Below are 21,306 nucleotides of genomic sequence, written 5' to 3'. Positions count from 1 at the left end.
GCCTGTAATTAATTAGGGTGTTCTTGTCAACGTTCCGCATTACTCCACCTGCAATCTTGCCTTAATCACTTTGTCAAAGATCACGGGTTTTGACTCTACTACTGTTCGCTATTTTTTAAACGAACCTCCAGGTCTTTTTGGTCAACTCTTGTCAGGGCTGGCACATCATTTCTAGCCTAATATTCAGAATAAAAGCTTTCAGGGAGTACAAACAAGACCTACTCTCTCGAGGCTGAAGTTCCACAGTAAGAACTGAGTAAACAGTAAGAGTTCCCTCCATAAAAAGAGAAAAAAGCCCTTTTACGTTGCAACACGGGATGAGAGTGTACAGGTCCCCACAGGACCACAGGACTCGGTTAAAAAGGAAAAAATAAAGCGAGGTATACTTAGAAGATTCTCGATCCGGTTAGGAACTAAGCCGTGGTTTCTGAAGGATAGTTTAGCCTGGAAATGCTCGCCAGAGAAGGAAGCATTGCTGTTCAGTTGGAGGGTCACACAGTTGCTTCAAGCTTGGGCGAGAGAGGAGCCTTCCCTTGTTTACAGAGGACAAAATGAGCGCAAAGGGTAGATATCCGTAGACTGCAGGTGACCATCTATGTGAAGTCTTAGATCGAGCAGTTCCTTCAGGAATAATGGGCATCTCAACGCCAGATTAGATAAACATTTCCCTCAAGTTACCTCGTTATCTCCTTTGATCCCACCAACTGACTTTTTCTTGTCTCCCCCCCACCCATCCCCACTCTCCACACCTTGCATTCCCCCACCCCACCCCAGTTTCTTTGTGTAGCCCTGGCTCACTTCTTGTAGTATCACAATTCTGATGGAGCTGGGGCCAAAACAATCCCAGGTTGTTGGTGTCTTTTTATTCATAGAGCTTGAAAGGTGTTATCTGTTGTTTCTGATTTCTGTTTCTCTCACAAGCCAGCTCTCAGTCCTAGTCTTACTATCTTGTATTTATTTCCTTAATTTTTCCTTCTTATTCAAGTTGCTGGTACTCCTAACATTTTGGTTGTCTTTGGATCCGGTTCTGTTGACCTCATCACTTAATTTTTTGCGTGTAATTTTTTTTTGTTTTAATGCATTTCCATCTCTTCAAACAATAAATGCCACATTTTATATAAAATGAAAATTAAAGCCCGAGATAAATATCTCAGATATGGATTTCTTTCTCTCGGGCTCTTAGTGTGGACTTTCACTCAATTCAGTCAGTATTTGAGGAGAATGAGTTTTTATTGTTTCCTAGTCATTTTCAGTGCACAGCACACTTGAAGCCCCTCCAGATGTGGCCTGGACTGTCACTATGTACTTAGTGTGAGCTCTGGAATGCTGAAGTTTTTTTCCCTCAGTGTTTCAGCTCCTCCCTCAGATTCTAGCAGGTTTTCCAGGACAACAGAGTTTGTCTTCCTGTTCTTGCTCCTCCCACAAAGTTCTGGGTGTCACCAGGTGCTAGGAACAAGCTCAGTGATGAGGAACAGGAGAGCGATGCACTTAGTCCAGATTGCATCTTGGGCTTAGGCAGGCACTGTGCGTCTGTCCTCCATTGCCAGGCAGTCCTTGCCTCTCTTCAGGGCCCAGGACACAGGTGGCTTCCTCTCTCTTCCTCCCTCAATTCTATTAGCAGGGAGATGTATACGTTTATACATGTTTTTAGGAGCTGTTTGGCTAGGATGTGTTCTGTGTTTTCTAGTTCCTTGATTTACAGGTCTATCTTTCACTGGAAACCTAGATGATATCATTGTATCACTTCACACATGGAGGTTAGCTCAGATTTTCCTGAGTTCAGACTTCAAACACAGACACACGCGCGCACACACACTCACACTCACACACACACATGATAAATCTTAATCCACCCCCCACGTGTCTGTCTTTGATGTCTCTTAGATCTTTCCATGCTCTTTCTTCCCTCTGATTTTGACTGGCACCAGTGGTCTCTCTCAGTTCTGGAGGCCACCTTTTCACTGATTCCACGCTGCTACTAAAACTATCTATCCAAGTCTCAGATTTCTTGTTGTGGTTTATTGTCTGAAATACCCTCACACTGGCCTGAAACTCAGGTTCCTCTTGTCTCAGATTATCAAATGCTAAGATTAAGGGTGTATGCCACAATGTCTAGATGAATTATTAACTTCAGTTGGTGTGTGTGTGTGTGTGTGTGTGTGTGTGTGTGTGTGTCAGATTTATCAGATCCCCTGGAGCTGGAGTTACATGCACATGTATGATACCAAATGTGGATGCTAGAAACTGATGTTAAGTGCCCCGCAAGAGCTGTGCATGCTCTTAGCTGCTGAGTCGTCTCTCTAGCTTTGAGATACATACATTTCTGAGGTGGGCTCTCAGCACTGTCTGGCCTTGAGTTCTCTCCGTAGCTGAGAATGACTCTGAACTCCTAAACCTCCTGCTTCTATCTCCCAAGTGCTGGCATCACAGTGTACGATGTGCTCTGAAATGAACCCGGGACGTCGTGCCCAGTAGATACACACTGTACCTTCCGAGCTATACCATTCACCCTCTGTCCCTGTGTACCCGAGCATCTCGATATTTGTATCCGGGTCTATTTCTGCTTCTCTTTTATTTTCTCTTGACTTTTAGTGGAGAAATTTATTTCCTGGCATTCTTGGATATTCCTAATTGAATGGAAAACGCCGGCCGTGGAACAACAGTGGGGATTTTAGGTGATATTGTCTAAGGAGATTTAAATTTGCTGCGGACGCGTCCCAGACACTTCCCTGCAGTTCAGGCTGGCCTCTTTAGAATTAATTTAGCCCTACTCACAGAGCACAGCTATTTCAAGATGGAAATAAAATGCTGTGTTTCTCTTCACCAGACTTCCAGGTTTTCTATTCCTTTGTTCCAAGGGACTAATAATACTTTCCGAGCTTTTTCTTTCTCCGTGTTTGTTTCTCTGAGCTTTCTAGGGAGTCTTAGCCTCTCAGAAATCAGTCAGGGGTCTAGAAAGAAAATTGTATGTGAACCGATGGTAACTATAATACTTTTAATGTTTCCTCTCGTGTTATAGGTGCTGACTTTAAACCTGAACTCTGTTTCTAGGAACCCAGCCTACAGATTGCCACAAACTCAAGAATGCAGTGCAACTCAATCTTCCAATCAGCAAACACCTCAGTGGGGGCCTCAGCCTCACCCCCCGCCTGTGTGTCTTCAGCTGGTGGCAGGAACGCCCTGTCCCAGAGCTTCAGGCTTTGCTGTATTCTATTTTGTGTAATTTCCGAGTTTTACAGCTGTTTCCAGAGGCTGAGTCACATTGATTCTGCAAATGTGTTATCGTCAGAAGTAAACAGCGGCTTCATGACATTCTCTCAAGTCCCAAGTCTCGAGTCTTGGCTATTTCTATGAGGTCCTCTTACTTCGTACTCAATTTTAAAACGCACTTTCTATCCATATTTTCTATGTTAGTACATATTTGTGGTCACAGCTATGGTACCGCTTTATTTTTCTGTGAACTTTGGTTAATTATTTAGTAAAGACCATCTGGTAGCATGCTGTTACTCTAGAGTAATATCTATTTAATCTAGTATATCTGGGTTTCTAAAGGGTAGAAAACCACATACTATCATGTGAATAAGCTTTCACATATATAACTCAGCTCACTGCACAGTTTGGGTTAGACAGTGTTAAAGATGGAGGGAAAGCCAAGGCTCATCTGAACGCAGAGAGACTGAGGTGGAATGCACAGGGCCTACACGAGTTGGAACGAGGTCTTCTACATGTATTTTATGGCCTCCAGTTTAGTGATTTTTTTTATGGGATTCTTGAGTGTTTGAATGAGTGGGTCTCTGATTCTTGTGCCTTCTCTTGGGCACTTTTCCGGTTTTTTTTTTTATTCATTGATTTATTTACTTACTTTTTTGTCTTATCCAACTCATATGTGATAATTTTTGTTTTACCTTATTACATCATATTATTATCCCTTAGAATCCTGCTTGCTTTCTAAAATGAGAGACAGAATGGGACAGGGTCTGGGAAGGAAGAGGAGGAGAGGAGGAACTGGGAGGGAGGAAGGGGAAACTAATCAGGAGATATTATGTGAGAAAAAAATCTATCTTCAACAAGAGGGGGGAATGAAGGGTCTCACAGAAAGTAAAAAGATAAAATATGCATTTGAGTCAAATGAATATAGTAGTTGGAAATATATGGGAAATGACCTAGATTTGATATAGCATCCTCACCCAGGTGAATTTTAGAGTGCTGGAGTGATTATGGTAAACTATACTTTTGACAGTGAAAAAAATAAAATGTTCTAGTGGTAAGATATATTGGAATTTACAAATTAATTTTGTTTATTTTGTGTGTACATATGTGTGACTGTACACCACATGCCATCAGGAGTCTGTTCTCTCTCTCTCTCTCTCTCTCTCTCTCTCTCTCTCTCTCTCTCTCTGCCACGAGGGTTCCAGGGATTTAACCAGGTTATCAGGGTTGCTGACAAGCACCTTTACTCACTCAACCATCTACCTGGCCAGGGAGACATTTTAAGATGAAAATCGTGGCAAATAGTAAGACGCTGTTGGATGAATAGAGGAGATGTGGAAGTATGTCAGGGTTAAAGGTTTATTATGCTCCTCAGGAGAGGAGAGAATGGAAAAGCAGTGTTGACAGGAGTGTGTGTTCAGAGGGAGCACGTGCAGCATGGGCTGAAAATTCAAGTCACTGAGCTTAGTGGATTGTTTTTAGGGAGAAGTTATACTGGAGCCACCAGGTACTGTGGGGGAGGGGCGCTTGGGATCAGAGACTATGAAATCCCAGAACATGAAGAGGAGAAGAGAGCAATGGGAACCAAAGGCATGGATGACACGAAGGTGCTGCTAGGACCCTCCTTAAGGGATAAGCTCTTGCTGAAAGGACTCATGTCCTCAGCACTGTGCAAATGGAAACCGATTATTCACTAAGACCCAGGAGAAAAAGAGGAAGCTCAGCCACCGACGGCCTGTAATTGTGCTGTGCAATATGAAATTCATTATTAAATCTTTTCAGAATGGTTAAAGTAATTTCCTGGGGAAAATGGTCTCTATCCACTGACTCAATTTCTACCTCTCCTTCTTGGCTCTCTACATTTGATTTTGTTTCTCATTTTGGCAGAAATCACTTTTAGGAAAGTTACGAAGGACTCCTTAACTGCAAACTCCACAGGAATTTAGGGGAAGCTTTCTTAAGCCTAGAGGCAGGAAAAGATCCCTTCTCCCCCGGTCTTCTGGACCTGTCACCATAATGGTGGCCCCTGCCTCCCCAAAACTATTTACAGCTGTTACTCTTTCAGGGCTGGGCAGTATGAGGTGAGACACTGTGTTATTTAACATCATTTCCCTAGAATCAGGTGTGATATTGACTTAATTATCACCGGCCACTACTATGCCTGTGGCTTTCCGAATGAGAACGGCCCCCATAGGCTCATGAAAAGTTGGTCCTCAGTTGGTGGGACTTTTGGGAAAGGCTTAGGAGATGTGGTCTTGTTGGAAGAGGGTGTCACTGTGGTGGGCTTTAAAGTCTCCAGACTCTTAGGATGTCTGGTGCTTTCTCTTTGCTTCCCGCACTTGCTCCTGTTGATTTACCACAGCGATAGAAGTAACTAAGACATCTTATCTCCCCTATTATTTTTTTTCCTTTGAATCCTCTCTGAAAGATATACTTGTAGAAAAACAATAAAAATATCCTAATTATAACAAAACCAAAAGCTGCTCAAAATATGAAATAAATCCTCTGAGAACATGCTTCGTTTTCTTAAACTGTGCATTTCTTATACTGAGTTATTTTGTAACTATTAGGCAATTGATATATTGGTTAAATCTTGGATGCTTTACAGTTGAGCTTCTTATCTTTTAGCTTCTCCCATCACCACAGGTCAGCAAAAAAAACTTCTTTTATGGAGGCAGGGGTCTTTTTCAAGACAAGGTCTCACTATGCAGCCCTAGTTGTCCTAGAACTCACTATGTAGAGCGGGCTGACTGCTAACTCATAAAGCCCTGCCTGGCTCTGCCTCCTGGGTCCTGGAATTAAAGGCATATACCGCTTATACCCAGCCCCAAACTTCTCACAATTCTATCAGATTCTGACTTTGTTAGCCAGGGACTGTGTTTGTCTTTGTTATTTCATGTAGTCTTCTGTGGTTAAGAATCATATAAATACCAATAAAATAAATACTTTATACTTTTTTCTTTTCTTTTCTTTTTTTTCGGAGCTGGGGACCGAACCCAGGGCCTTGCGCTTGCTAGGCAAGCGCTCTACCGCTGAGCCAAATCCCCAACCCCCATACGTTTTTCTTAATAGTTTTACCTAAAGGCCTGATCTAGCCATAGCACTCATAACTAATAGAGTGGTCTGATGCTTGATTATTCTAACTGGTTTGCACAGCTTTACATATTTGGATTTCTGTAGGATTTTGAGACTTTTCTGCACACACTCACATGCACTTTCATTTCTTTTTCTGTGGTGCTGGGATTGGACAGCAGCCCCTGTGCACAGGAGTCTGCTTTGCCACTGAACTGTATACACCCCACACTCCGGATCTTGGTTGTCTTTTGTCTGTTTTGCAGCTACAGTTTCGCAAACTCAGTAGCCTTTACCACGATGATGCACAGGGCATCTGGAACCACCCTTCATGCTTTCTGTCCCTCATTTCCTTATTTCAGCAACCACCAAACCGTTCTCTTCGCACACCCGCCGCGCCTGTTCTTTTTCCTTCTCCCTTCAGTTTTGTCTGACGACCGTCTTTATGCTTACAAACCCAGGACCTTACATTCAGGAAGCACTCTACCTCCCAGATTCTTCCCTAGTGCTTGGTTTTTATTTATTTATTCATTTTTTGAGACAAGGAATTGCTAGGTAGCCCAGGCTGTCCTTGAACTAATGATACTCTTGCTTCTGCATGTTTAGTGCTGTTTACAGGTGTTTTCCACCATAGCTGGCTTGTTCGTACAGTTGTGCTATCACGAAATGTTTTTGATAGCACTTATCATCGATTCCTGAATAGATAAGCACCTGCTGCTGAGAAGATAGTTGCCTGAAATTAACCTTGGGAAGACTCTAGAGCCCTGAGGCAATAGCTGTATAAGGGCATTCGCTCTCTTTTCAGAAAGTTTGTGTTAAATATATACTCAGCCGCGCAAACCAAGGAAATCAGTAACTTGGAGTTTAAGATATAAAAGTATTAAAACTGTGAACTTATTGTTCATTGTTCACTTATAATGTCCATGAAGAAACCTGTTCTATACTGTGAATTTAAATGTCAGCAGAATATAATCAAGTACAGACAAGTGGTAGAGCTAATCTGTACTAATAGCCATGTAAAGTGTTGCTTGGGGTGGGCATGAAGCAGTAGCTTGGCTATTCTCTGCTCTCTTGCTGTCTCAGTTTCCTCATTGTGCTTCCTGGCAGCTAGCAGAGAACAAAGCAAGAATGTCTGAGCTTATCCGGGTAACAATGAGCACACTGGAATATCATCAAAAAGACCATGGAGCAGTATTGCCGTGCACAGTCACAGCCCCGTTTCCAGGGCACACAGCCTAGACTACAGGAATCCAGTGTATATGACTGGTGAACAAAAGGAAAATGGAGGAGGAAGGAGCTTCTTCAGCAGTGATAGTAACATCTGGTTTAATAGCACTGGATTTCCCATGGAAAACAACCGAAGAGGATCTTACAGACAATTCCAGTGCTTTGGAGAGGGTCTTACAGTGCAAGTCAAGATAGATTCTAAAACTGAAAGAGTTTGGCTGTGTTTAAGCTATGGAATATGAAACCTAAGTGAAAGAATGTCACAGGGACATTTGACAGGCAGATGATGGTGTGACTGTCAACTTTCAGATTCTAAGCAAAGATTCCCAGATGAGCATCTGAGAAGCAAAAAGGTGTTTGTTGGATATTATATGGAGGACATCCTGGCCAAAGACCTTCAACGGTTCCGTCAGTATGAGAAAGTTGCAAATGTCTTTATTTCTAAACTATTCAGGGCCTTTGATTTTGCTGCATTTACGAATGCTAAGGTTGTCCAGTCTGTTTGTGCGGAGGATTTGATCATTACAGAAATCAATGTGCATACACCTGATGCTGAATGTAAGCACAAGAGCGACACACAGTTAGAGACGTGGGAGATTTGGAGGTAGTCTGGTGGTTTTGGGAGTCCGAGAGGGTTTGGTAACACGAGCAGGGCAGAGCTGGCTTGGGAAATAACCATGGTGGAGCCCGGATGGAAAGAGGATCTTTGGAGCCATTATCATGAACCCAGCAGCCATGGCTGCCACCCAGGAGGAACTGCAGAGTAGTTAGGGTCTGACAGGCCTTTTAGCCTACCATCTGAACCAGTCAGGCTGAGGGGGCCTAATCGGGCATTTAATTCTATAACTGACGCCTACAGTGGTTATAGTTTTGATGCTCTGTTTGGTTGGGGTCAGCATCAAATGCAGGGTCAGGCAGTGACTGGTTTTAGAGCTTTGGCTCAAGCATGGGTTCCTTTCTGGGGAAGATAGACAGTGGGTCTTGGTTGGTTGGTTGACTTGTTGGTTAGAAATGGTAAGAATTAAACTTTTCTAAGTCCGTGGTAAGCATGCTGTAGAATATGTATGTACTAAACATTTTCAATTTTTTCCCTCCTGGTGAAGAACATTCAGCAGTATTTTTGACATTGTTCTTTTTTTGAAAAGGAGGAAAACTAAAGAAAATTTGTATGTTTTGTTACATAGGGGGCTAATAGATTGAGTGAGTGGCTCAAAGTGAACTGCTGTCTGTCTGACTGGTAAATAACCAACATTATAATTAGTCTCAGGTTTCTCCTTGATGTTCTACCATCAGACTTAAGTGAGTTCCTTGTAGGTTTTTTTTCTTTATTAACTTGGGTATTTATTATTTACATTTCAATTGTTATGCCCTTTCCCGGTTTCCAGGCCAACATCCCCCTAACCCCTCCCCCTTCCCTTCTATATGGGTGTTCCCTCCCCATCCTCCCCCCATCGCCGCCCTCCCTCCCCCAACAATCACGTTCACTGGGGGTCCAGCCTTGGCAGGACCAAGGGCTTCCCCTTCCACTGGTGCTCTTACTAGGATATTCATTGCTACCTATGAGGTCAGAGTCCAGGGTCAGTCCATGTATAGTCTTTGGGTCGTGGCTTAGTCCCCGGAAGCTCTGGTTGCTTGGCATTGTAGGTTTAAAAGTAGGAACTATTGGCTAAAATGCCGTGTTTTTTTTTTTTTCCACTTATTTTAGTTTGCATCCACCCTCCGGGCTTTTTCCTTGGGAAACCCTCCTTTAGGGAGATCATGGTGTTCGGTTCTTTTAGTTTAGTTTTTAACTTGTGTCTTCTTTCGTGTACTAAAACACAATGTGAAGACTTCATTCAACCTCTGCAGTTCATCTCACTGCAAATGTTTGTGGAAGCAGCACTTCGATGTAGTGCTGTGAATATTCTGCCAGATGACTATCTCTGTCCACATGCTTTCTCACCAGAGAAGTCAGGGCACAGGCCTTTGAGAGTCTGGTCCCACTTCAGCCGCTATCCTTTATTTCATGGGGTCATATATATGCTACAGCTGAGCGATGAACAAGACGGCTGTACTTTTGAAACCCCGTATGGGGTTGATGGTGGTGCTGAGTCCTGAAAGGCTCGAAAAAAGGGAGAGCATACAAAGACTTCATGGTGCAAAATCTGTGTGTGTGTGTGCGCGCTCACGCACGTGTGTGTTTGTTTACATGATCATACAATACACACACACACACACACACACACACACAAGAGATGTGCTTGTCACCCAATTCTGTGGCTTTGGTGAGACAGTAATGACAGAAAATAATGTATAAATGTTTTTGCACCAAAGGATATCCACATCTGCTGGAAGATTTTGAGTTTTGATCTTAAAAACCCTACTTTAGTGGAGGTCATTAAGTGAAATGTTTTTTGTTCTGCCCTCCCACTCTGTCAACGGCTGCGGATGCTGTATGGTGTGCGTTCTCTTCTGTCACTGATCTGGAGTGTGAAAACATGAAGCTGATAGGCTGGGGACAGGAACTGAGACCCTGCTGGCTTTTGCAAGGGAACCTGGAAGCAGAGTCCAGTCCACCAGAGAAGGGCGGAGGCTCTCCTGGCTGTTAGCTGTGCACAGGAACGCTGTGTAAGACGGTCTACGTCTGTATACTTACAAGAGTTGTCATTGCTGAATATCACTAAACTGATGTTAATTAAAGCTGAGACAGTGGTGGGCTTGGGTGGGGAACAACAATCCTCTGTTTGCTATTACATCTCCTCTGACTGTACTGGGATCCATGCTCCTCTGATTTGATCTCATGCATTCTCTAACTGTATTAGACATACACCCTATACTTTCAACCTTCCCTCCTTTCCAAATTAAAACAAAAACGTAACTATCTAAATAATTTCAGCATTACCATATAAGTGGAATATATAATGCCACATTAACGTAATAAAGCATTCCGTCAGAGGAATTTATAGATGGTTTTTCTTTCTTTTTTCTCTTTTTGCTAAGAACATTTTATATCAGTAATGTTGACAGAGACATAATACACAAAAATCATTATTTTAGAATAAATGACTATCTACACTTCCATTAGAATTTTCATTTCCAGAGTCTTAGAAAAGACTTTCAGAAAAATAAATTTTGGGGAGATAAGAACGTTTTTACATTCTCTTTCCTCCTTTTTATTCTGCGCTGAGGATCAAACCAAGGGCATGTGAATGCATCTGCCACTAAGCTGTTTGCCCCACTCCTAAAGCAGAGTGTACCCTAAAATAACAAATCAGCAAGGAAGATGAAGAAATGGTCCAAGAATTCATGCAACTTCAAGAACATCAGAATTAAGGCTGCATAAAATGACTCACCTCCAAAGTATAATTTTACAATTATCTTAACTTCTTTTGTAGGATAAATGTTAAACTCAGAGAAAGCACCCAGCTTTGGAATTGGGAGAATTTAAAAAAAAAAAAGTGAAGTCGAAAAACCACAAAAGTAGCTGCATTTAGATAAGGGGAGAGAAGGTGGAGCTAGGGAACAATACACCAAAGTGCTTTTCTTTCACAGATCTTGGTTCAAATTAAGGTTAAATTCCAAAGGAGGATGTGCTTTCCCCGCGTGGAGCCTTAGAGGACATGCCTTTGTTTCCAACTTCCCAGAGAAGATATATGCTAAGGCAAACAAGACATTTCATAATAAATTTAACTTTTATAGAGTGACTAATGCCTTGTGAAGATAAGGCAGACTCTCAGTCACCTGTGCTTAATCCAGGCTGAAGAAATGATGCCAAGGGCGGACTCGCAAACCATTCCTTAGGGGAGAAATGGCAGCAGGCTTCTGGGGAGCAGAGACTTGGGTTTTAGCCTCGCTGGAATGCCTCTCTCTCACCACGAGCACAGTTTAGCATTTATGTACTTTGGAAGGACAAAGAGGTTGGGTTTGCCTGCCAAACTCTGAACCTGTTTCTGGGAACCTGTTAGTAGGTCAACTGTTATAAATTCAAGAGAAACCAAAGAGCAGTGGTAGACAGTAGAAACACGGCCCGTTCAGGGCGGTGTAGAACTCCATTTTGTTTCTTCCGGACCTCAGCTGAGATGACAGGAAGCCAGAGTCTCTCTGAGCTCCACCTAGCCAGGCATAGGTATGGGCCTGAAGGGGACGAAATGGGGAGGAAAAAGATAATTCTTTTCTGCTAGGAATGTTCCAGTATAAACAGAAATAAGACGTCATTAGAATGCTATCTGGGGTCTTGTTGATAACAATAATCTATTACCATCTCAAAGACAAACTGTGTATGTATGTGAAAAGTGCTTTTCTTCACGTCTCCTTTTTGTTACATTATTATTTATTAACCAGAGGCATAATCTTTAAGTCTTGCATCTAGAAAAATGACTCTGATTTTGTGACAAGGTGAGTTGGCTCATTAAACACACACATCTTTTCCCCATCTACAAAACCTGTCACCTTCAATTAAAAGGGTCATAATTAGTCTTAAGGTAACTGAAGAAGGCCAAATAGCGTATTTGTGTCAAGCATATAAAATACGTGATCATATATTATGCAATAGTTAACTTATTTTTATAGTATGAGTGTATCTTTGACAAGAGACTTGGAAATTTTACTTAAAATTTAGGTGGAATAGCAGACTCATCACATGTGGAAAAAAAGGAAGACGTCAACATAGAACGAATTTTAAGTTGCATTTTAAAAACTTTTGAAATGACTCTTTAGTTCTCAAACTTCAGGTCATTAACAGAGATTCTAGAGAAAATTAAGTTACTCCAGGTTATTTCACGACATTTATTCTTTGTGTGCCCAACTCCTTCTTAGGCTCTGGGTTAAATAAAAAGCTTAAATGATTTCCTTTGTCTTGTTATGTTAGCCACTGACTGACTTCGCTGCCAAACAGTAAGAATGAGGTTTCTTGGCTCAGACTGTGTCCTGTCAGGTTTCAAAAATTAATTAACTTTTTGGATAAAAACACCACAAGGGGGCAGGTGAATCCAGGCTAGGTCTTAGGTAAGAGGGTCCCAATATTAAAGAACTTTGGTCAAAGGAGCTCAGGAGGAGAGAATTAAGTGGAAATTAGAAAGAACTTAGAGACGCTTGACTACAAGCATTAGATTTCACACATGTGAAACTTTATTTAAAATATATCTAAAGACTTTATCTATAATACAATCAAGAATATAAATGGAAGACACCAAAGCAGTACAGAATTGTCACACATGGCAAGTACTTGTTTAAGAAGGTCGTTTGGTTATCTCAAGAAACAACTGTGGAAATTTACTACTACGGAGCAGTCAGGAATCTTTGAAAATAATAAACCAGATCATCGGTGTGTCAAGTAACTAAAATAAGATGTAAAGAGATACAGGTAACCCTAACACCGAACAATTCCATTAGGCAAATGTAAGATTTTAAGAACTTTAACAGCATTTTCTCAGTCAGATTACCAAGGAATTCATTTCAGACTTTAAAAAAGAAAAACTTCTGGATAATGAAGGTTATTTAGAGCCTGTTTTGATTATCATTAGAATGTAACATTAGCCTAGGAATAGATGGAAAAAACTGCCTCCTTAAAAAATAAGCCCCTTCAATAAATATTTTTTAAGTTGACATAAGATACCCCTAGTAAAAAAAAAATCTCAATAATACCTCTACCACAAACTACGCACACATCTTCTATGTAAAAGATCCAGAACCAATACCATCGGGAATAGTGGACAGGAAGTCAGCCTCCCTTTAATAGCTCCGTGAGACAATAAATTCAGTTACTTGATATGATCCCAGATACTGTTTTCTTTATGAGAATTAACAAAATGAAGTGCAGATATTGGGGCAGGACAACGAAGTCCTTGACATTTGCTTCTTACTGGTAGTTTTATATTTACTTTCTCATGACAACCTTTAAATTTAGCTCCAAGGTAGCTTATTTTACTATGATGCAATTTTCTTATTAACCCTTCTTCAGAAACTTGTGCGGTAACAATGTAGAAGGCAAGCCTTTGACTAGGGGTCACGCCATGGCAGACTTTAGGGTAAGCTGGCCTGTACAACAGCAGACTTAGGTTGGATATTTGCTCTGTAATACAATAACAATTTTGGTTTGATGGTTGGCATCATAGGACTTAACCCTAATCAAGCTGTAAAAGCCTATTTTAAAAGCAAATCCCTGGATTTAAATATTAATATTATACATCATCATTTATATATTAATATATTCAAATGTTAATATCTATTTTCATGTCACTGTATCACAGGCTGTTTCTCTCAAATACACTCACAGTTTTCTGGAATGAATACATAGATATGTATACGGACATGTATGCATACATACATGACATAGTCTCGTGCACACGATCACATACACACATACATACATAACACACAATGCAGTCCACCGATGCTATTTTAGGGTGTCCTCTCTCCTGTTTTCATGCTGTGAATTAATCTTCTCTTCTTTGCCGTCCTCGTACACTTTGTCCTTAAGGACACAAAAGTGGCTTCTGCAATGCTTGAAAAAAAATAATGCTTTGACTTGCCAATTTGAAAAGTTGGGTGGCTTTTAAAACCTGCCCATCCCAGGGTTATTTGCACACAGTAGACATTCAATAAATATTTGTTGATTTGAGGTATTCTAGGGTAAAGAACTGAGTAACAAACTCCTTTTTGTCATCACTACTGTGCTACAGTGGAGCCTGTGTACAAACGCATTTATAGGTAAATATTAATGGTCATGGTCATTGAAGATGCTTTAGAGGGAGAGCTGAATCTTGATCGGCAGTCTCCTAGAGATAGCAATGACTGCAATCACGTTTTTAAAATGCCCTGAGTGGTCAGAACAGATAAAAGTCATCATGGAGGTCTCCCCCTGAGAAGCTACCTGTAAAGAAGGGGTTTGCTCCAGAGTTTTTAAGTGGATCATATTTTGGAGGTGTTACATTTGAACTTAAAAAGGAATTATTTTGATTATAAATTTTACCGAGAACACATAAATCATATAATGTTCTCTTTGGTATCTTTTCTAATGCCCTACTCACAAATAGGTGTACATATGGTTCTGGTGGTAATGTAGAGGCCTTTAGCAAAGGAGAATTTTTCCAAAACTTGATCTGTAACACTGAAAGAGTTAAACTGTCCACTCCTATGATTTAAAATAGCACATCCGATTATTTCCTTTTCTGGATCACAAACAGTCGAAGTCATTTGTGAGCATTTAACATGTTAAATTTTGGCTCAAAGGGAATTTACAACAGCAAGGTTTACGATAAAATCTGTCAAAACATTAACCATGATGACGTAGGTTTCAGCTCTTCGAAGCAGACAGAAGGACAGTGGGGCTGACAAGCTGGACAGAAGGAATGGCTGTCCCTCTCCAGCGTTGGAAATGTCTGCTGATGGCACACACTCAGATTCTTCAATTCCCATGTTGTTATTTTACCCAAATGTGAACATTGTAAACGAAGACTCTTGTGTTTTACATACATGGTTTCGAAGCTATGGGAGACCCTAGAGTTGAAAAGATAATCCCAAGTGAAAAATTATTAGCTAAGAGAATTTTAGATGTTTAATGTAAAAGCTAAGAGTCAATAGCACTTTCTTGTCTGATGAATTTCAGGTCGAAAATGAGTACAGTTAGTGTCCTAACCTTTTGCAACTTTAAGACAAATGTGATTCATCTGGCCATGCACCAGCGTGTGGCCACACTTCATTAAGATCATGGAGTTTGTCACATGGTAAACAATGCTGGCATTTCTGGTTTGCTCCTCCTTGATGAGTAAAGAAGCAACATTTCCTAGAAAATTACAGACAGGACACTCCTGAAATGAATCACTCAGCAGGCAGTCAACCATAATCAAGAAGGTTAACTTTGCAAGGTACACTCTAGAAACAGTTCCCAAGCACACACTATACTGAGAAGTGTATTTGGTTAGATGCAGTTAAGGGGAGGTACATTTATGAGAAGAAAACGCTTTTAAAGCAACTTAAGATTTTCAGTGTGGTGATATCATACTCACAAGGAGTAATATTCTAACTTCAATATTTCAGAAAGCCTTTGGAACAACAGACCTGCTTCTGCAGAAGAGCTCACGCCTCAAGCCTGAGGATCTTCAACATGCTCTACGACGGCAACTGATGGAGACCATAGAGAAGCATAAAATGATAATTAAATATTCATTTTTGGAGTCATAGCTTGGGGAGCAATATTCATGCAAAATTTGCTTTTCCTCTCAGATATCTGCAAATACAGCTCAGGGTTTGAAAGAATAATATATAACCGAAGGACTAAGAAAGTGTGTGAGCCCAGTATGCATTCACAGAACTCCAGGTATTTTGTGGGAACTGAGTGACTTTGGAAGTGAAAGCAGATGCAGCAGCATTGGAAAGTAGCCCAGAACTCCACACTGGCTGAAACTTGGATTTTATTCACCAAGCTGCATGTCCTTGGTTCTGGAAAGCAATTTAGTTCTTGTTCTTCTTTGGTGAGCATGAAACTGGACTGCTCAGGAGTATGGAAACTGTAAAAACTTCAGAGTCAGCAAAAGGAAATCATGACTTCACTTTAGCAGAGGAGATTTTAAAACTTCTGACTTTTGAGACCACATCTTAATAACTACATAAGAAACCCTGAGTTATGATGACCCAGCTAAACAAGTTCCCCAAACACTAGCATCATCAGCTGCGACAGTGTTCACTAACCCTTTGCTTGAAATTGATGTCACAAGCTTCAGGCAGGTACCCTGTCTGTCCTGTCCCAGTGCTAGACAGCCTGATGTGATAAATCTATTTTAACAAAGACTTAGTCTTTCAATTTTTTTCGAGACACATCATACAAATGTTACCAAAAACTAATGTAATTTGAAAATATATGCTTCACCACTGAAGAATACCCAAATATTTACCTGCACAAAGAAATGAACAAGAGCGAGGCTCTGGTCCCCAGAAACTTGCATTCTGAGGGAGGCAGGGCAGGGATAAGGAGGCTTAACAATGGCCCTTAATAGGGAGCTGCAAGCAGGTTCCACCAGGCACTCGAGCAGAGAGTAACTTGGCTGTGTGGGTAGGATGAATTAGACTTTAATGAATGAAGGTAGATTTAGTTGCAATTTAAATGGTGAGTAAATGAATTAAATAATAAAAGTCCAGGAACTCACTGGAAAGGAGGATGTGCTCGGAGCACAGACTCCAACTTTAATTGGCTTTCTTGCTGTACACATGAAAACCAAATTGTGCAGCAGAGAACTTCTGTAGGTGGCCTGTACAGCTGGCTCACAAGGAAAGAGGCTCAGACAATTTTCTTAAAATTTAGACAATAATATTTGTGATATTTAAGCTGACAGTTAGAATATGGCGCGTTTGTTCAGTTTTTATAAAAGTAGAAATAAAGTGATTATTTTGGAGCTTCAGCTGAAAGGCAAGTCTGACTTTAAAAGCTTTCCCTGACAGTCCTCTTGGCAAACAAGCTTACGTATTCCCATCCCTCTAGTCACCCCATGTAAGTATCCGGCTGTTCTTTATGAGATGACCACAGTTAAGATGCAAAACCGTTTTACTTTTGCAAAGTGACCAAACGATGATGTATCAAGGCCCTAAGTCATGATCAGTGATTAACACACATTTAACCAAAGTACAGTTCTTTAAAGCAGAAACACTGATGTGCTTGCTATCAAACTGCTGTGGAAACGTCCCAAGCATACTTGAATTTCTCAGCGCTGCCTTTAGAATTAGCTTATGAATTACAGAAGAAGCTGGCTTCCTCTTTTCAGGCACATAGATTTTAGACGCAAACTATGTTTGGAAGCAAAACGTTAAGCCCAGAGATTTCAACACAGCACTTGTCCTTAGCAATCCAATGTATGCATAATCCACACGGCTCTGAGACATTCTTTGCGACACGGTCAAGAGGATCCCTAAGCAACTGAAAACATTGGCGGTGGGGAAGGGAAGTGCACAGGAGGCAGCATACGTGCCTGCCATACCCCACAGTCTCTGCATTTTAGCTGAGTACCTAACTTTTAAAACAGGCATACATTTTGAAGCTTCTGCTAGAGCAGATAAAATTGTATAGTGAAACTCACTTCCTAAGGGTTATTGTGTGTGTGTGTGTGTGTGTGTGTGTGTGTGTGTGTGTGTGTGTGTTGGTTTATCTATTTTCACATGTATTTTTGAAGGCATTTTATGGAGTAGTTGGACTGGGCAGGCAAGAACATCTAGATGCCACAAAGACAGATAAACTGCATAGTTTTACTTGTAAAACTAGAACTGTTGATGGCTGCTGGTTTCTAAGTCTTGCCTGACTAGAGCCAGTGTTAAAGTTCGTTAGCTTAACCACACAATGGCTGAGGGGACAGACTGACCACACAAGTGTTTAAATTCCATGGTGGGTCCCTAGCTACAACAGAGAAGAAAGTTCAAACAACACAAACAGAGTTGCAAGGTCTGAACTTGTGTGTCAGAGACACGGCAGTCACCACCAGGCAGCTCTTGTTCAGGGCAACTGGGCCCTCCCTCCCCAGCAACATGGCTAATTGAATAAGGATTTCGAAGCCTTTGGCTACAGAGAAAAGTGGCACAGGGCTTATAACTCAAACACTTCATTTTAGGCAGCTGTTATTTTTCTTGCCAGGGCTAATTTGGAGCGTTCAATCACTTTTTCCTTCTTAATGAAGAAGTTTGTAGGTATCGGTAGAGCCTGAGCTACAGTTATTGTTCTGGGAAGGTAAATACTTACTGCTCCTTTTACTCCTGTATACAAGTAACACTAAATTACAGCACAACTCCCCCCCCCTCTCTTTCTCCCACCTTCCCCCCCCCCTCTCTCTCAACCTCGAGAATGTTTGAGCTGGACCGTAGCTTCCCACTATGATTTACCTAGTCCCTCCTACAGTAAACTAAAAATATTAGACAGAAAATGACAATCATTTTTCAAATCCACCACCAACAGAGTCCTGAGCAGTGAAGCGAAACACAAAGGGTAAGGTTGAGTTTGGTTATCACCGTATCAGGGCAGAGGAGCCAAAGCCGGGACCTGCCCTAGGACAGAAGTATAGAATTCAAGCTATAAATGGGACAAAAAGATTTCCCTTACAAAATTTATAATCAAAAATTAGCCCCCATGTGGATTTTCAAGAAAAATTAGTATTATCTGAGTAACTCTGTAAATTTCAAATCAAGCTTTAGAAGTGGTGCAAGGCTCACACATGTTTCCAAGTGTCTGGGCAGGAACCTGCAGTTCACATACCTCTAGAAACAAAGCATGGAGGATATCTATGAGTCCGTGCTCATGTTAAAGAGGCACCATACACTGCAGCCTACAGAAGTAACCGCACACAGGAGTAACACCAAACCAGAGCATGAGTACTTGAGATATTCAGACAACCAGAAAGCAGGTTTCAAACACAAGCCTTAAAACATGTGAGGGAAAAAAGGATTAAAAAATTATATGTATATATATCCTATAAAAATTACCAAGTGGAGTTGGGAATGAAGAGTCTGTAACTTCCAGAAATGAAAACTACAATAACACAAACTAGACTCACTGGACGTGTGCTTCCAAGCAGAATAGTCTGTGGTAGACTCACACTCCTGCCAAGAACAACGAGAAAAGCTGGTTAAACTGCAAAAGAGCATTTGCTTCAAAGTATCAGAGAGGAGCTGAGACAAAGACAACTAAGTGGGTAGGATTCTGGAAAGGAGCCAGCAACAGCAGGATGAACCAATGGCCTGTGGTCACTTGTGTGTGGGGGGGGTGGTTGGAGGCAGTTCTGTGTGGACTTGAACAATAGCCAATACCTGCTCTGAGGGACCGTCAAAATAATAGTGTCTTTGGAATGTTCTAGACCTCAAAATGGATGCCTACACCCCTTCTAGTAACCCAGCAAAGCTTAATTTACCAGAATCTCTAACTGGGATATTTAAGAAGCTAAAATGGGGTTGACTAAAGAAGTTTCCATAAAGATACGGCTTTCACAACACAAAGTTCTAATGTGCTATTCCATAGCAAAGAGGAAAACCAAAAGTAACAGAACTTTATCCAAACTGCAACCCAATCCCAACCTAGTGCTGGGCTTGCCTAGCTTAGGATGCTTAGTTTCTGCTCAGTCTTGCCAGTAAGGGATAAACCCTCTCTAGAGGAAGGCCAAGTCATCTGGAGATTCAGGATGACTGACACTGAATCAAAAATTAATAAGAAATAGGACAATAGAAAAGACTCACAGATAATTCCAACATCAGATTTTGTTCAGCTAGATTTATATATATTGATTACATTTATATACTTGTATTCCTGTGTGTGTGTGTGTGTGTGTGTGTGTGTGTGTGTGTGTGTACACATACGTATATGTAGAGGTCTGATAGCAGCTGTGAGAATCAGTTCTCTTCTATAATATGGGTATATGGGTTCTGGAGATCAAATGCAAGTCATGAGGCTTGGTGATAAGTACCCTACACACTGAGTCTTCTTTCTGTCCCCACTTGGATTTTAAAGTCTCCATGACTAGTAAATTAATGAAAACAGGCAAAGGGGAAAAATCAACAAGCCACTGTAGAATAGAAAAGTGGACGATCTGAAATTAAGGATTCATCAGGTGGTCTCCCAGCAGAAGGCAGAATTAGGGGAATAAAAGCCATTTTCAAACTAGTTTTCCTGCCTTGGTACCAGGAATTGAACTTAGGCCCTCACACATACTAGGTAAGGGCTCTGCACTGAGCATAGTTCCACCAATAAGCAGGTGTTGAAAAATAGTCAAGAGTTGATATGCATAAGGAAACAGACCAGAGACCATAGGAGGCATGGGAAAGACACGAGAAGCCAGTGAAAAGGCTAGCATAGATATTGCTGGAGTCTAATAGGAGAAAGATATACTGACTAAAGACTTCTACAATTGCTGTGAACTAGAATTCCTGATAAGAAGCTGTCTGCAAATGTCAATTAACTGATGTACTCAGTGGTGTGGAGAAGTTGGAATGTTGTGGGCCCAGAACCAAATTACATTTATTTGAGGGCATTTTTAGCCATTTAGTTCATTTATGGTGCTCCTGTGTCATACTTAACATTTGGCGACTAAGAAATAAGATTGTTTTTGGAATGTTTGAACAGACCTCTAGTTCCCACCAAAGATCTGTCAGATAGCATCCAAGGCCTCCAGCAGAGTTTTCTCCACGCTACAACCTGCCTACCCAGTCTCCCCACCAATATATTTGAGAAGTGTCTTAATTTATGACTCTCTTAGTTCCATTACAATAAAAACTTCAAGATCATGAAATTTGGGGTAACTTTATTCTGTGTTTCCAGAACACAGTCACTCATATTTGGCTCCACAGTAAGCTATCTCTTGTCCCTTCTGAGGTAAGCGTTGTATCTTGTGGAGACACTGATAAAGAATAGCCAGGCAGAGTTTTAACTCGCTCTCTCAGAGTCACACAGTGAAGATCATATCTTAGCACCAAGGAAAGCTGTTGAAAGCAATGTAAATGAAAAAATAAACGCAGCGAGGGAGCACGTGTCCTTGTCATATGTTGGAGCATCTTTTGGGTGTATTCCCAGGAGTGGTATGGCTGGGTCCAGAAAATGTGGTACATCTACACAGTGGAGTACTACTCAGCTGTTAAAAACAACGACTACATGAAATTCTTAGGCAAATGGATGGAACTGGAAAATATCATCCTGGGCGTTGGGGATTTAGCTCAGTGGTAGAGCGCTTGCCTAGCAAGCGCAAGGCCCTGGGTTCGGTCCCCAGCTCTGAAAAAAAAAAAAAAAAGAAAAAAGAAAATATCATCCTGAGTGAGGTAACCCAGTCACAAAAGAACATGGTATTCACTCACTGATAA

The 21,306-nt window shown here is 41.2% G+C and overlaps 1 protein-coding gene across 1 annotated transcript in view; it reads left to right on the top strand.

The window, feature by feature from the left end:
- The window catches only part of Foxa1 (forkhead box A1), a 32,816-nt gene extending 16,541 nt beyond the window's left edge, over positions 1 to 16,275 (top strand). Inside the window, exon 3 of the mRNA XM_039111792.2 lies at positions 15,526 to 16,275. Within this exon, the coding sequence (XP_038967720.1) occupies positions 15,526 to 15,581 (56 nt within the window). The 3' untranslated portion in view covers positions 15,582 to 16,275. The remainder of the gene's footprint in view (positions 1 to 15,525) is intronic.
- Positions 16,276 to 21,306: the final 5,031 nt, after the last annotated feature.

The sequence above is a fragment of the Rattus norvegicus genome, chromosome 6 (genome assembly GCF_036323735.1).
Source record: "Rattus norvegicus strain BN/NHsdMcwi chromosome 6, GRCr8, whole genome shotgun sequence".
In the NCBI taxonomy this organism is placed as follows: Eukaryota; Metazoa; Chordata; class Mammalia; order Rodentia; family Muridae; genus Rattus; species Rattus norvegicus.
Note: the sequence above shows the minus strand (reverse complement) of the source record. Positions and strands in the feature narration are given on the sequence as shown.